General features: G+C 42.3%; 1 protein-coding gene across 2 annotated transcripts; it reads left to right on the top strand.

Annotated features, from left to right (window-relative positions):
- Positions 1-1,685: 1,685 nt before the first annotated feature.
- On the top strand, positions 1,686-15,271 carry galnt12 (UDP-N-acetyl-alpha-D-galactosamine:polypeptide N-acetylgalactosaminyltransferase 12). 2 transcript variants are annotated; one of them, XM_086193279.1, is made up of 11 exons: positions 1,686-1,875; positions 2,342-2,611; positions 4,647-4,816; positions 6,534-6,723; positions 6,953-7,138; positions 7,225-7,342; positions 7,624-7,800; positions 9,445-9,576; positions 10,407-10,520; positions 12,970-13,125; positions 13,529-15,271. In XM_086193279.1, exons 2-11 carry the CDS (start codon positions 2,472-2,474, stop codon positions 13,667-13,669), a joined length of 1,524 nt encoding a protein of 507 aa, XP_086049405.1. In that variant the 5' UTR covers positions 1,686-1,875; positions 2,342-2,471; the 3' UTR covers positions 13,670-15,271. The 2 variants fall into 2 exon arrangements, with proteins under 2 accessions (XP_086049405.1, XP_086049404.1); XM_086193278.1 differs by having other exon boundaries at positions 1,686-2,611.
- The last annotated feature ends 408 nt before the right edge of the window (positions 15,272-15,679 follow it).

Genomic DNA, 15,679 nt, shown 5'->3' with positions numbered 1-15,679 from the left:
CCCAAATATGACTCTTTCCCTCTGTCAGTAAACTTAAGTATTTCCTTTTCCTGTCTTTTTTCTGTCATAGAGATATTACAAAACTATGAGCAGGATTATGTCACTATAAGTACTATATGTATGTATTCAAACCCCTGCACCCCCGGCAATTAAGAGTGTAATAAATGAAACTAATAGAATTTTGGTAGTTTTTAATGTTGCATAAATAAATCTTCAATCATGCCAGGCAGCTGCACGGGCGATTAGACAAACAGGATAATAACTCGCCCAAAGGTGCAGTTGCAGCTCATCATTGTTTTATGTCCCCTTTAATATATCTGCATTATCTGTTGCATGGAAAATGCTATCAATCATCTGGTCCTAAATGAAAACCTCCTCATGCATTAACATGAATATTGTGTCTGTGACAGAAATGACATGGCCAGTCTAGCGTGGGATATTACAACACTCCGGCTGACTTGATGCCTCCCCCGTGTCTCTTTGTAGTTTTCACAATATGGGTACTCCATCAAACGGTATGCCACTCAAATTACCTTCTCGCTTTGAATAATTGCCTTAATTATTTAGCATTTTAATTTGTTCAAACATACCTTTTGCGCCAGACGTCATTTTTGGTGTCAAGAGCATTCAGATCAGTTTCACGTGAGGGATTGGCTGAAGACCACCGGGGTAAAAGACGTCAATATCCTGCGTGTTGTGTGTTACAGAAAATATGGTGCATTCATAGTCCAGTATGCCAGATTGTACGTTACAACACTTGTACAGTTTGAGATAATATCGTATTATCACATATAGAAGGGATTTGAAGGTGGCTGAAGGGTTGCTGACAACTCATTTTTAAAAGAGTATGAAGGAACCTTTTCATGAAATGCACTAATTTGTTCTCACACACTGCAGAATTATTTTCACCCTCAATTTTCATCCACACACATTGAGGAACACCTGATGGTTATTTATAGCTCCTCTTCTCTGACGTGCTTCCCATGCAAAATTAACGTCTTGCAAATCCAGATGACTGACCTTTACAAGTGGGCACAACAGATGTCAGAACAAAGGACTTATAAACAACTGTCATACTTCCAGTCTTGAGTACTAACTAAGACTTAGTGTGTAAGAAAAAATCTGTATCAGAACATGTGATGAAATAGGCTAATTAACCAATCCGTCTATCAATTAATATGAGTTGCATATGGACCACCTGGATGCAAATTTATTACTACTATTTTTAATACGTTCAACCACAGAGGCATCAATAAATGATCTATTTGCCTCATGTTTTTGGGTGGGAAAAACCCTGAAAGTCGAATTATTTGATCGTGATGTCTGTCCGTAGAAGCGTTCTTGTTTAATTAAGATTAACCTGCAATTTAAACTGCTTGGAGTTCACCTTCGTCAAGTATAAAAGGTAATAAATTAAGCTTCCGGTTTGACTCTGTGCTCTTCGCGATAAGAGTGCCACGTTATGTTTACTTTTCAATCCAATGTGAGTGTAGCTACTCACAGCAAAACCCTCGACTGTGAAAGAAAAATTCGCAAATGAGACAGACATAAACTAAATATATACTTTATTTACTCCAAGAATATATCAGTTCAGTCGTATTTCACTGCTGCTATCGGTTTCATTGGGATTGAATTTGAACGGCGCGACGAAAACCTTTATTTTGAAACTTAACCGGAAATGACCAGGCTAGCTTGTTGCTGGTTCGGACTTCAAGTTCAAGTGACACTGGCAAAAGAAAAAAAAAAAACTTTAGCGTAGAGTTGACGGTCTAATCAAAGGAGATGCTAGCTGGACTCCCTGTGTCACTTTGGAACCTCGACAACGACCCGACTTCTGCCCGTGTCGTTGAAACTGTCACTTTCTCACCGAAAACAGTGAGTTTTGATGCGACCTAGATTTGTTTAAATTCCGGTCGGTGGGGGACCTACAGGTAGCTCAAATTGCTAATCCGGGGAGATAATTAATCTGCGTTGCTTAATCCTGTCACACTTGTCTCCACCGCCCAGTTTAATAGAGGCGAGGAGGGGGGGAGTGTCCTACTTCAACTGCGGATAAGATAAACACTTGATTAAACTCTCGAAGTCGTTGACTTGTTTGGCTGTTTTACGAACAGCAAGAAAAGTAAGTGAAACTCTCAGGACGTTAATGGCGTCTGAAAGAATGGACTCATTAATTTAAGAGACTCCAGCAGTAGTTGCCAGAAGAGTGCAGCTCGCCGGGGCATGAAAACTCACTTGAGCAAGGAACCGACACGATGGCAGCCTGCGGAAGAAGAAATCGACCCAAGTTGCTCTTTTTCCTCTTTGGAGCTACTTTAGTTGGATATCTAATTTTCTTCAGACACAACTCCGGAGACGTGAGCTTGACAAATCGGCGAGAGGCCCCCGGAGAGCGAGAGGTAGAGAAGAGGGAACATCTGAGGAAGCCCGTCTATGAGAAGCCCCCCCTGGATGTAAACGCCCTGGGTGAAATGGGGAACGCTGTCAAACTGAATCTGAATGGAGAGGAGAAGAGAAAGGAGGAAGAAAGCATCGATAAACACCAGATTAACATTTATGTCAGTGATAAAGTGTCACTCCACCGCAGACTGCCAGAGAGATGGAACCCACTGTGAGTAGCTCTTTAGCTCTGGCCCTGCAGAGGGATTTCACTCTGCAAAAGTTGGCTGCAGATCTTGTAGGAATAATTTACAGTTACAGTAGCGGAGGAGGAAGTAGTCAAACCAGGAACGAGTTCATTTAATATATTTATTTCAAGTAGGGATGCACAAGAATATCTGCAGATAATCAGTATTGGCAGATATTGGTCTATTTTTATTCAAACGTATCACTATTGGTCTGATGGCTGATACAGATATTGAGCTTTTCTCAGTGTTTAAGATACAGAAAAAAATGCCACTCTTTCAGATGCACTTTGCATTTGCAGTGTGTGTGTGTGTTTATTACAAACCAGATGTAAATATCATATGAACTTGTTTTTGAACAGTTCGTATCTGCTTCAACAAATATCGACTACCAGCCAAACCAGTTGTCACATATCTGTAAAAAAAAAAAAAATCCAATGCCTTGTAAATCTACTTTTAAAGTCTTGCTTTGAAAAGTGAAAAAAATCAGGGAAACGTACTCAAAGTGATCAAATTAAACTTATCAGATGCAGAAAATAGGTTTATCCGTGTAATACTGTAGTATATTATTAATGTAGAGGTTAACTAAAAGAAGGAACACCAATACACACGACGTGATTGTGTGGTAATGTGTGTTTTAGTTTTGCAGCTCTGATTGTGTCCTTGAAGTTGGGCTTCATCTAGGAAAGTACGTCACCCTTATCAGCTGTAGGCATGTGTAGTATGATAAGATCTCCCTCTGAAAAGTAACGGAACGGTTCAGATAAGTATTGTGGAGTACAAAGTACTGTATTTACTTTGAAATTAAGTAAAGTAAAAGTACAAAGTCCCTTAAGATGCAAATACTCAAGATATCTTGATATTTTACTTAGCTTTTGTGCTTGAGTAACTATGTTATCTACCTCTAATATGATGGAGCTAACTTTTACCAATTGAATTCAACGGCAAATAATAATTTCTAATCATTTTGGATTAATATACTAATGATTTGCTCTGTAATATCTTCATGGTTTGGGCCATTAACATTAGAAAAGGAAATTAAACTGCTCTCCACTTGGAGCCCTTTTCACTGTTTCTTTTCTGTCTGGCCTGTAATCATGAATTTGTGAAAACATAATAATCAAAGCGGTCTTCAATTTTGTGATGCCTTAACCATTATAAGCAATTATCTTAGCTGCGTAATGGACTAATTATTTAAGCTGAATTTGTGTAAATGTTTGGTTTGGGTAGCTTTTGTTATTTACTATAAATATATTTTACTTTAAATATCTCTTCATGTGTTTTCTTTGAGAAACTAAAGCTGTCTTATAAATGTACATGTAATTTCTCTCTGAAATGGAGAAGTAGGAAAAAGAAGACATGAATAAAGGGCCTCAAACCTGAGTAGAAGCACTCCCAGTATTTTTCCAGATGCCTGAACAATTCCAGCCTCTGTGTTTGGAGGATTGATTCCAAATGGACACGCAAGAAGCCAGTAGCACGTTTAAAAACAGTAGTGTTGATACAGAACATAATCGTTCTATCTCGTAGGGCAGCTGACAGTCGGCTGTTAAAGATGACACCTTTGCCCCAAATCACCGTTGCAGCTTTGTAACAATCAAAAAATGATGAGGAGGTAAAAAAGTTTTTATTCCTCTACATCGAGGTCAAAGTCTATGAACCCAGACACAAGTGTCACCGTGATGGCACATCACTGCTGACATACTCGAGGACGTGTGCTGCACCAGGTTATATTTAGCACTGTTAAATTTATGTTTTTATATTCATTTCACACTTTTGTGTCTGAATACTTACAAGAATAAAAAGCAATATTATTTCTGAGTTATTTGTGGTCTGGTTTGTCATCAAGCAAAATTAGTAAAATAACAAACCTGTTTCATTAGTTACGCTCCAGCACTGGTTGCCTCTTAATCATCAATCATTGTGTTTGTCATCAAAGATTGACTTTTAATGTATTAATCTAATATTCGGCAGTAACCGAGGCACGCCTCTCCCAACAAATCCTCCCCGTCTATGTTGCAGTTGCAGAGAGCTGAAGTATGACTACAGGTCTTTGCCGACCACATCTGTGGTGATTGCCTTCTACAACGAGGCCTGGTCCACCCTGCTGAGGACAGTCCACAGCGTGCTGGAGACGTCGCCTGACATCCTGCTGAAGGAGGTGGTGCTGGTGGACGACTACAGCGATCGAGGTTAGACTACGTGATGGACAGGCTGAGAGACAGGAGGGCTGACGTGTCGACAGCTCCAAAAGACAAAAGGTTGTGAGACATCACGCGTGGAGGCACACAGACAGGTGTCAGTCACCAGTCCGTGGCGAGGCAGAGGGAGGAGGATAGACTGACACATTGGCGTTGAACAAAGTCAAACTGATACAGGGAGGAAGTAAGGCGAAGATCTAATTCATCCAGTTAGTCTCACAGTTTTCATCGTCATGCTATTATTAATGCAGTAGTAATGGATGTAGTATAACATCAATGTCAGGGATAGGAAGTCGGTTTGAAAGCACATACAGTAATTGACTGACTGCAACTATGAACTAAAACTGAAGTATTTTAGTGTGCACTGACTAGAAGTCACTCACTGTTTGTAATCCCTTTACTGTAGGGCTGCTGCAAGAGCCAGAGGGAGTGGTTTTTGGCTCGATTCTTTTAAATGAGGCAATGTCTGCTGCTCCCTCTGCCCTAACGCGGGCGTCATATGGGTGACGGTCACAGGGTGGTGAACTGAACTCATCATGCAAACAATGAGGTTTTTCTGTGGGTGACAAATATCCAGTATGTCACAATCCAAAACAGACAGATTGGCCCCGCGATAGATTCAGGGTTCAGACAGTCATGAAAAACCGAGGAAATAGGTTTTCGAAAAACTCTGTAAAAACTATGAAAATTTGCTTCATAAATATCTGCTAACTGCTTGATATTGATTTCCATGTTTATATTGTGATGACTCCTCCTCCCCTGCTCTGTCTGGTTCCTGGTTGTTTCTCCTCCTCTCTTCCAGGAAGTGAGCAGGAAGCAGTCATCAGTGTGAAGCAGCTCACCTGAGCTGTGAGCTGAGCTCCTCTTTAAGAGCCCCCCGGTTCAGTTTGCTGGCCCTTGCGGCTGCATCCCTTCATTCTTAGTTTGATTTTGAGTTTGAGTTATGTACCTCTGTAAACGACCGGCAGTAAATTGCGTCAAGGTTTTTACAACTGACCTTGCTGTGATGGAACGCATCGGGAAAGCAGCAGGGTAGCGGGTAGCTTGGCACATGACTGTTGACATGGACCGGCTCCCTGACTTTGAAGAAGGCAACGGTCCCACACACTCAATAATCAAGTATCCCACTGGCTCACCCAACACAGGAATCGGGCACAAAGGCGCTGGAGCAATGGACTGATTGGACCTACTAGTATTCTGACAGACATGACAAGTTGTAATATAAGTCGAAACATCTTTCTTAAGCAGTGGCCAGGAACGGCATAGTTTTTTTTCATTAATTTAGTTGAATATACGCTGGTGTTTACGCCGGTTTGTTCTACATGTTTAAACAGATATTTCAGAGAATGTCTGGTCAAGACACTTAACCCTGAACTCCAGGGGGAAAAAAACATGTTTATTTCTATTAAACGGTCAATGCTCCATGCACAGCACTGTCAGCCTTAGCTCTTGGTGCAGATGATGGCAGGAAGTCTTCAAAAGATAGTCATCCACACAAGAAGGCTGAGTAATTTCCTCTATTTTTCAATTTATTAAAACAAAAAAAGCTTCAAAACAGGCCGAGTGAAAAACATGTTTTGAACACGGCTTCATCAGGTTCTTTTTTCTTTATTTATACCAAAAATCGAGGTCACTGAATCCAAACATGGCCTACGGGTTCAAAATAATCAAGGCTCTGTAACACGATTTCTTGTTTTATTTCCTGAAGCTCATCTGAAGCAGCCGCTGGAGAAGTACATCGCAGGTTTGAGGAAAGTACGTCTGATCCGGGCCACCAAGAGGGAGGGGTTGGTGCGAGCCCGGTTGCTAGGGGCGTCCATCACTACGGGGGATGTGTTGACCTTCCTGGACTGTCACTGCGAGTGTCATGAGGGCTGGTTAGAGCCCCTGCTTCACAGGTTAGAGACCCCTCATCATTAAAACAGGAGGACTGTGAACAGGGCTCTGAAAATCAAACCTCTTGTCAAATCCATGTGTCACAAATTCCAATATTTAATCTCTTCAAGCCAGCGCTTTTTTATCGTTCTCAACTCTGTAGGTGTAAGTTGTCTAAGAGCTCCGAAACCGACACATTACTGATCCTGATCCCTAATTCCTGCCGACATTTTCCTCTTGTTTGTCCGCCAGGATCAAAGAGGAGCCATCAGCTGTGGTGTGTCCTGTCATTGATGTCATTGACTGGAACACCTTCCAGTATTTAGGGAACTCTGGTGAACCTCAGATTGGGGGGTTCGATTGGCGGTTGGTCTTTACCTGGCACGCGGTTCCCAGGTATGAGCAGAAGCGGCGCCGGTCACCTGTTGATGTCATCAGGTTTGTTGGGGGGGACTTTTATACCCTCACACTGACATCCCCTCTCATTAACTGTTTATTGCATTAACTATAATTCCTCTCTTCAGATCTCCGACAATGGCAGGTGGCCTGTTTGCTGTGAGCAAGAACTATTTCCATTACCTGGGGACTTATGACACAGGAATGGAGGTGTGGGGAGGAGAGAATCTGGAATTCTCCTTCAGGGTAAGAAATGATGTCGTTTGTGTTAGACAATCCTCTCATTCAAGTTAAGGGCTAAGTTACTCTTTGGGAAATCACAAGGCAACACGCATCAGTGTCAATATAAGATTGGATTGTTTTCAAGAATTTCCTTTTCTCAAAAACATCTCTGTCCGACAACAAAACTACTTTTCTCTTTCTGTTCTGTTTCTTATCCACCACAAGATTCTGTTCTGTGTTGCTTGATTAAATCACAGCTTGAAGGCTCACCAAATTCTTGTGGTTGTGTTGCTGATATCCCTTAGATCTGGCAGTGTGGGGGCACCCTAGAAATCCATCCATGCTCCCACGTGGGCCATGTGTTTCCAAAAAAAGCCCCTTACTCACGGAGCAAAGCTCTGGCAAACAGCGTGAGAGCTGCTGAGGTCTGGATGGACGAATACAAAGAGATCTACTACCATCGAAACCCCCACGCTCGACTGGTGAGCCTGCACAGATTGTGTGTGTGTGTGTGTGTGTGTGTGTGTGTGTGTGTGTGTGTGTGTGTGTGTGTGTGTGTGTGTGTGTGTGTGTGTGTGTGTGTGTGTGTGGACACTGTAACACAACCAAACTACATGCTGAGCAGGCATCCCAGCCAGTAATAATCACTGAATTACATGTTGACTCAGTCCCACACACACACACACACATGCATTAAATGACATGTACCCTGCTCTTTCACAAATTACACTCTGTACTCCTGCTGTGGTGTAAAATCTCCCCTGATGATTAAGTGACACTTGGGATACATGAGCAGACAACACCTGAGGTACCTTTCCATGTCACTCTGTGCCAGCGGGTGTCACCCATGTGTCCTTGACAGGGTGAGAGCAGTGCAAACCCTGGGGTGACGTGCCCATGTGTGCGCGCATATGTGTGGGAGGGGCTAGGCCAGTGTGAGACAGTGTAATTAAGTGGAGAAGCTCTCTAAACACCGATCAGGTGGCGCTCATCTCCCTGAGAGGAGGTAGCCTTGCCAACCCTGCAGTATGGGAGGTCGACTTGGATGGAAACACTGAATTATATGAACATCCACAAATTCAGCCGGGGCTTTTTGCTGCATGTCATTGTCTCCCTCCCTTTCCCTTTTAAAGGGCCCCCCTCCCCCTTTTAAAAAGGGGGGAAGGGTTCTTTTTCATCATTTGTTGTACTTTGAGGATGAAAAAGTTCTTTGTCTTTCTCTTTTATTATCATGTGTTTGAAGCTGCAAGGCCAGCTTAAAAGGCTGTTTTTCACAGGTATGGCAAGTCAGGAAAAAAATAGTGTGAAACTTATAATGCTGCATGTGCTTAAGGGAAGACTGGGACAAAAAACCTCAAGTAAATGTGAAACATCTGCTCTCATACATTCAATCACTTTCCCTCTGTGTCTTTATGCTGTCCTAATTGACACATCCTTAGCGCATCAGATTGGCTTCTAGTTGGTCTGTTATTTTTCACCCCTTTTAACAGGTCATTTTATTGGAATGTCATCCTGTCACTCGTCGGGCTCACATTTGCTTCTCTGTGGTATTTAAGTAGCACCTGTGCCTTCTTTCTTACTCCAGATCTTATTGACCTTTTCTGCTGTAGTGGCTCAGGCTGACCTTGTAGTGGCTCAGACTGACCTTCGGCGTCATCTGATGATCCTCACCGGCCCTTCTGGTTGTCAAGGGACCAGCTCCTTTAGGAATCTAACTCCAGGCTAAATAAATAGATAAAGGATCAATTAGAGCCGCAGCTAACAGCCAACATTAATCATCCTGCGCTGCTGCTGGACCCATCCTCCAGCAGCAGCGCAGGATGATTAAGTGGTAGAAGTAAAAGAAGTGGGTCTTGTTTGACAGGGTGTAGGAGAAGTTTACTTGTATAAGTGTGTTTTTAAGGTGCGTTATTGTGTTATGTTATCGTACAACTATAGATGGTGCTATTGTGTACCACCTCTTCTCTGTCACTGTAGTCACATTATAATAAAGGATACAGCAAATAATGATCAACATGTAATGTCTGTGCAGCTTTTTTTCATCCCAGTATTGTCTTGTATTTCAGGGTGACGAGACTGTGTAGAATAACAGAGAGGAACTATCAATAGTGGGCTTTGTTTTTCAGGAAGCATTTGGAGACGTGACAGAGCGGAAGAAGCTTCGAGAGAAGCTGGGTTGTAAAAACTTCAGGTGGTTTCTGGATAATGTATACCCTGATATTCACGTCCCCGAAGATCGGCCAGGCATGTTTGGAATGGTGAGAATGTATTTGGGACTTTGTTTTTTCCTCTGTTGTGAATTGTTTCTACTCAGATATCTTGTTTCTTTCAATCTTCTGCATTAGAAAAGATGAATGGAAAATTGCAACAACAACAAAATTGACAAAAAAACTCACAATTCTGCAAAAATGTTTCCATTCCCTTGCAGTGGGTTTTACCTTTTTCGTAAAAGAGAAAATACAAAACAATGAAGATGGACACTTCTATTCCCAAAACATACTCTTATAGTTGTAAATCTTTTACTCACATGCCTGAACAGCTGTTTCCGCCGCCATTTTCTTCATGGATATTCCCAAACTTTGTCTTCAGCTCTGGGCACCATGTTCAATACTAGCTGGTGCTTAAGAATTATTTCATCTTGTCCAAATGAAGCTCATTCCTCAATATGTCTCTCAGTTGTTCCCTGAGACATCTCTTCCTCTACTTCATTTGTTGCAGCCACAACCCTGCATAAACCTGCCTCTGCTGCCATCTTCTGGTGGCATTATGTAGCATGTTTTATTCCACTACAAACCAGCTGATGGAAACATGCCTACTGTGCATTTCCTTTACTGCAACATTTTCACGGTTCACTTAAAACTCTTATGACAATTAAATGGAAACGCAGTTTAAAGTGAGCAGTCAGTAAAATAGACGTGGCAGATTAAAAAAAAAGCCATGAAATACTTAAAAACATTTCATCACTCTGCTATGAACTCTTGGATTTGTTTCTGCACCAGTTTATGAAATCCTGTAATTGATATGCCATCAATACATGAAACATGAAACAATCTACTTACTAATGTGGCTGCTTTTTTCCTAATTATAGCTGAAAAACCGGGGCAAGACCAACTACTGTTTTGACTACAACCCTGCAGATGAGCACCTGGTGGCGGGCCAAAGGGTCATTCTCTACCCATGCCATGGCATGGGTCAGAACCAGGTACTACACACAAAAAAAAAAAATCCCAAGCAAAAACAAACTCAATTCCACCAGAGATTTGTGTACAAATACACATGCTGCGTAACCCAAACCTGATATATCTCACGTCTGTTTAGTTGTACTGTATATATTCATATTGATTAGTCACTCATGAGGCCCTTATTCCCACGACGCAGTTGCCCGACCACATTACCAGCTTTACCATCCTGGTTCTCTGTTTCATGTTTCCCAGATCTCACGGAGGTCTTGTTCAAACCTGCTATTAACATGTGTCTCAGGTGATCCAATCCCAAGTGGATCGCTTTAAGTGTGAACGCACCCAAGCTGCACTTGGACACACTGAGATCTGAGTTCTCTGACCACATTCTGAGGTGGTCTGAAGTGTACATGGCCTCCTTAATGTAGCTGGTTGACTGTTGCCTGAGCCTTCTTGATGGACCACCTGTTCACTAGTAGAGCTGCAACTAACGACTATTTTAATAGTCGACTAGTCACCGACTATTGAAACGATTAGTCGACTAATCGGATAATTATTATTAATTTTTTCTTAAATTTAGCATGAAGTTGATTTAATTATGTGGCAAATGATAATAAACACAAGAAAGATGGGTACAATGAAAAATACATCTTTCATTGAACAAACTGCGGATTCGTAAACAAATTAAAGAAAAATGTCCTGTCTAAAACCAGTGCTCGGTCAATAGACATAAATCCAAAAATAAATAAACCTCTGTCCATTTTTTTAGGGACAGGCAAATAAATAAATCAAAATCAAGTAAACATTTTTTTATAGCGAAAATACGCTTATAATATATACAATGTATGTCATAAAAACCGTACTGGCTTAAATGTGACTTGAATCTCACCGAGGCGAGTCAGACTCCGTTTCCTTCAACTGCCCGACGTGCTTTCTCTTCAAATGTTCCTGCATCTCCGAGGTCCTGCCATGATACGCACGGTCTGCTTTGCAAACTTTCCAAGTAGTCTTTTTATCCGCCGTGTCCAGGCTAAAATGCTCCCAAACTTTAGAAGTTTTGGTGCGCGTACCTGATGTTGACGCCGCCATTTCTGTATGTTACCGCTCAGAGACAGAGACGCTACTGCGCATGCGCGACTCTCGGCAGAGATTATAATCAAGTGAGATGCCTCACTCTGTTGGAAAAACGCGTCTGGCGACAATAGTCGACGATGGAATTCATTGTCGACTATTTCTATTATCGATTTTTGTCGACAACGTCGACTAATCGTTGCAGTCCTATTCACTAGGCTTCAGGTCACATTGGCTGGTTTGTGCCCAGGACATGATAATCAATTCCTCTGTTCTGCAGACAGTGCATCACTCCCAAAGGGATGAAATCAACACATTTGGTCTTTGCAGACAGAAACGATGTATGTGTTAGTTTGCATACAGGGTATCTGATCACAAGTGGTCACGAGAGATGCATTCTAATGGCAGGTGCGAACTAAGAACTGTCTGCTCGTGATTGCAGAGATTCATCTTCCCGTGCTGCCTCCCTTCTCCCCTCTTCCTTCTCTCAGCCATCTGATTTTGTATTAAACTTAAAGTCGTCCCTCCCCTCTCCTCTATCACCCATGACTCTCTGTTATCTATTTGGCGAAGACAGCAGTAATCATGGTCATAAATTACTGCACAGACTCCCTGAAAGTCAGGATACAATCTAGGGATTGCGTTGCATAAAAATGAAAAACTGATATGATTGCTCCGTTGATAGAAAGCAGATCATTTCACAGGGCCTTTTTACCTCTGTGGTTGACAGAAGAAACCTTACTGTGAAGTTTACCATTGTTATTCTATGAGCCTTCTGAGGACACACACTGACGTTGTGTCTGCCAGCAACAGCCATGCATTGTCTGCTGTATGTTTTGGTCACTCATGTTTAAGTATGAGCCGGATGCAGGAAGCTGATGATTAGTTCATATGAAGTTTTCCATATTACATCTGCTACTTCTACCACCAATATAAATGTTAATAATAATGAGATAAATTGCGGGCTGAATTTCACCTTGATTTGATTACGTGGAGGGCCATATGAAAATGTGTGGCCGTGTCTGGCCCCTGGGTGGGGGGGGTGGAGACCCCTGCTTCAGAGGGTCCATTTCAACACTTTGGGCCACACGTAGGAATTTTTTACATCGACTTTCAGAACTTAGTTTTCTTCCATTGATGCTGAAAACTGTGGTAAGTTGACCTTGTTGTTATCTGAAAAATCTTTTTTTGTGTGTGGGACCTGAGACCTGTCAAAGATTTTACATGTTTTTAAGAAAAGTATCTCAAAGTTGCAGGGTCACCACCTACACAGCGTTTGCTGGCTTTTATTGCTTGAGTCAACCATACGTACATATGCTTGTGCAGCTTCTGTAACACTGGAAGGGACTCCATCCTTCTCTTACGAATGAGATTCTCCAGCTGTTCCGTCTCTTTCTGCAGTTCTTTGAATACTCCATGGATGGGGAGATCCGCTATAACACAAGGGAACCTGCCGGATGTGTTGTTGGTGACAATATCAGCACCTACCTGACAGTCCAGCTGTGCAGGAAACGAAGACAAACTGTACCAGCGGACCAGAAATTTGTCCACCGGGAGGTAGTGAATAGTTTTGTGTTGGTATCTGTCCGGGGCACATGTCACTACAACTGATAAACATCAAATCCTGATTAAAAAATCAGTGTGTGGCAGAAGGAGCGAAGAGACAAGAAGTAACAGGATGACAGCGATGACACTCGCTGTCTCTGAGATTTGTTTTTTGTCAAAGAGAATGTGAAAAGAGACATCAAATCGGACTCAGGTCCTCTTCATACTTGACTGTTACTCTCAGTTGGAGATTATCAAACCCATCAAGAAACTTTGGTGTTTACGTAGTACCTGCTTGAAAAATGAAGGATTTAACTGATTATTTGAGTAACATTCATTTCCGTGACGTTGCTACATTGCTTCTGTGTCATACTGTCTATGACACATGTTCTCTTCTCCTCTCGGCTGTTTGCAGGATGGGAGCTTGTACCATGTGATGAGCCAGAAATGCGTTCAAGCTGTGGATAAAACCGACAACGGCACGCCAGCCCCATCGCTCCAGCCCTGCAGCCCTCACAGTCTCTACCAAAAGTGGTTCTTTGAGGAGAGAATGTAATGGTTTCCAACTTGAATATATGTATAAACTATTTTTTTCAGTCAGGGCTCATATCCTGAGGAGGGATATTGCTGGATAAAATTGCTAAATGTTTTGGGATATTGTTAACTTGCCTTAGAAGGAGCCCTAAGGAGGAAACTTCTGTGCTTCCTTCCAAACATCAACTTTTGCACATTTTTGTTCCAGCTGGATTTTATGGACGCATAGATAATTATTGTGATGATTCGTACTTATGTTCAAAGTACTTAACAAAAATGTGTGAGAATAATTTTGGAGGCTGTTGCTGGGAGACAGGATCCTTGTGGAATTTAAGAAGATGCTGGAGAAGCTTCATAATTATACATGCTGGCATTTCTTGTTTGACTTTACTCATTCCACGACTGGTGCAGTCTTGTCGTGAAACGTGCATCTGTCTGACTGACAACAAATGCCCGTCAGTAAGCCTCTCATGAGCTAGAGGACAGCGCTACTGTTGTTTTCAGAGGCAGGCCGTGAAGTGCTTATTAGTAGCTCGTCCTGTAGAGGGAGCCAGAACTCCTCTTTGAAAGTTCCACTCTCCTGCCTGTGTTCTCTATTTGTCAGCACTAAGTGGGACAAATCTTCAGATAGTTGAGATCCTTTTCAGGGCATTTGAAGTACAAACTTAGACGTAAACAGGCATTATGCAAGTACCTCCTCAAACTATCGCCTAACTACTGAGAAAAGGAGAAACTCCTGTCTTTTACATTCATACGCTGGCTTTTTAATGAAAGTTAAAGTACAGTTACATTTGGTTTTTGTTATATTTTGTACTTGTGCTCTTTAAATGATTCACAGTTTCACAGAACTACATCATAGCCATACCTCCAGTAGGGTCAGCTGAGTTTGTTTTAAATTATGTATTCACTAGACTAAAATTACTTTCTGGTTATGTCATAGCGTCACAGTTGACTCTGCTTCGCTGTTGTCTCCAGCAAGTGGGAATTCATGTATGTATTGCTTGAAACTGTGAACACTGAACTTTTAAAGTGGGATCGTCTGCATTTTTAGAACCCATACAAAGTGCCTGATGGGGAAAAAAAAAAAAAACATGATTGTTACACACGTTAAAGTGATACTTCATGCTAAAATCAATTCTCTCTTTTTTGAACGGTTAATGACACTTGGATATCTTGAATTCCTAACATTCTTTTTCACCCCCCCCCCCCCCCCCTGCATGACGTAGTGGACAATCAAGAATTCATACTTGTTGCCAGAATCTATCGGAGACCGAATATTAACAACAGCAAAATACAAAAGGTCCATTTGATCATTTTTAATGAAAATCGTCCAGTTAAAAACAAAAACACTCTATTGCGTTGTGTGCTGAATGATCCGTAGGTACTTGGATATGAGCTGAAAATGACCTGACGAAAACTATTCCGGTTCTCTCTCCACGCACTATTGGCGAATGTCCTCTCAGGCGCTTATTTAAGCTGCCTCCTCTTCTTGCTTCCTCTGCGTGCCGCTTGCAACCCTCCTCCACCTCAACTCCTCCTTTTACATGTCAGACTTAAGCAGCATCACCTCCGTTGTCCTGGTTGCCAACTGGGTTCTGTACCCTGTGGATGGGGGGGGGGGGGGGGGGGGGGGGGGGTCCTTGCTGCTGCTCTCCCTGCCTTTGTTGTTCCATATATGCTCCTGGAGGGGGCTGGGTGGTCCAAGAACAGAGCCCTGCCGCCTAATCAATCGAGTAACGATTGTTGGGGCCACTTCAATAAGTTTATGAGGAAATTCACCAAATTTCATGTAAAAGCAGTAGTTAAAGTTATGAGTGCGGACTCTCAGTATCTCCTGGGCTGAAACCATCCACAAGGCTTTCCCCTGAGTGTGGATGACTCAGGTGGGTTGTACAGATTTGAGCACAAAGCTTCCGTCTCCATCTGTCAGACAACTCTACTTCCCCCTGTTCTGAGCTGTGGTCACTTGTGTTGTTGCTGTCCCCGAGGCTATGCGGAGGGACCAAGGGAAAGGCAACAGAGCAGCACTAGA

This window comes from Aulostomus chinensis, chromosome 22 (assembly GCF_037954235.1).
Source record: "Aulostomus chinensis isolate RoL2024-O1b breed Wild chromosome 22, RoL_Achi_v1.0, whole genome shotgun sequence".
Lineage (NCBI taxonomy): Eukaryota > Metazoa > Chordata > Actinopteri > Syngnathiformes > Aulostomidae > Aulostomus > Aulostomus chinensis.
Note: the sequence above shows the minus strand (reverse complement) of the source record. Positions and strands in the feature narration are given on the sequence as shown.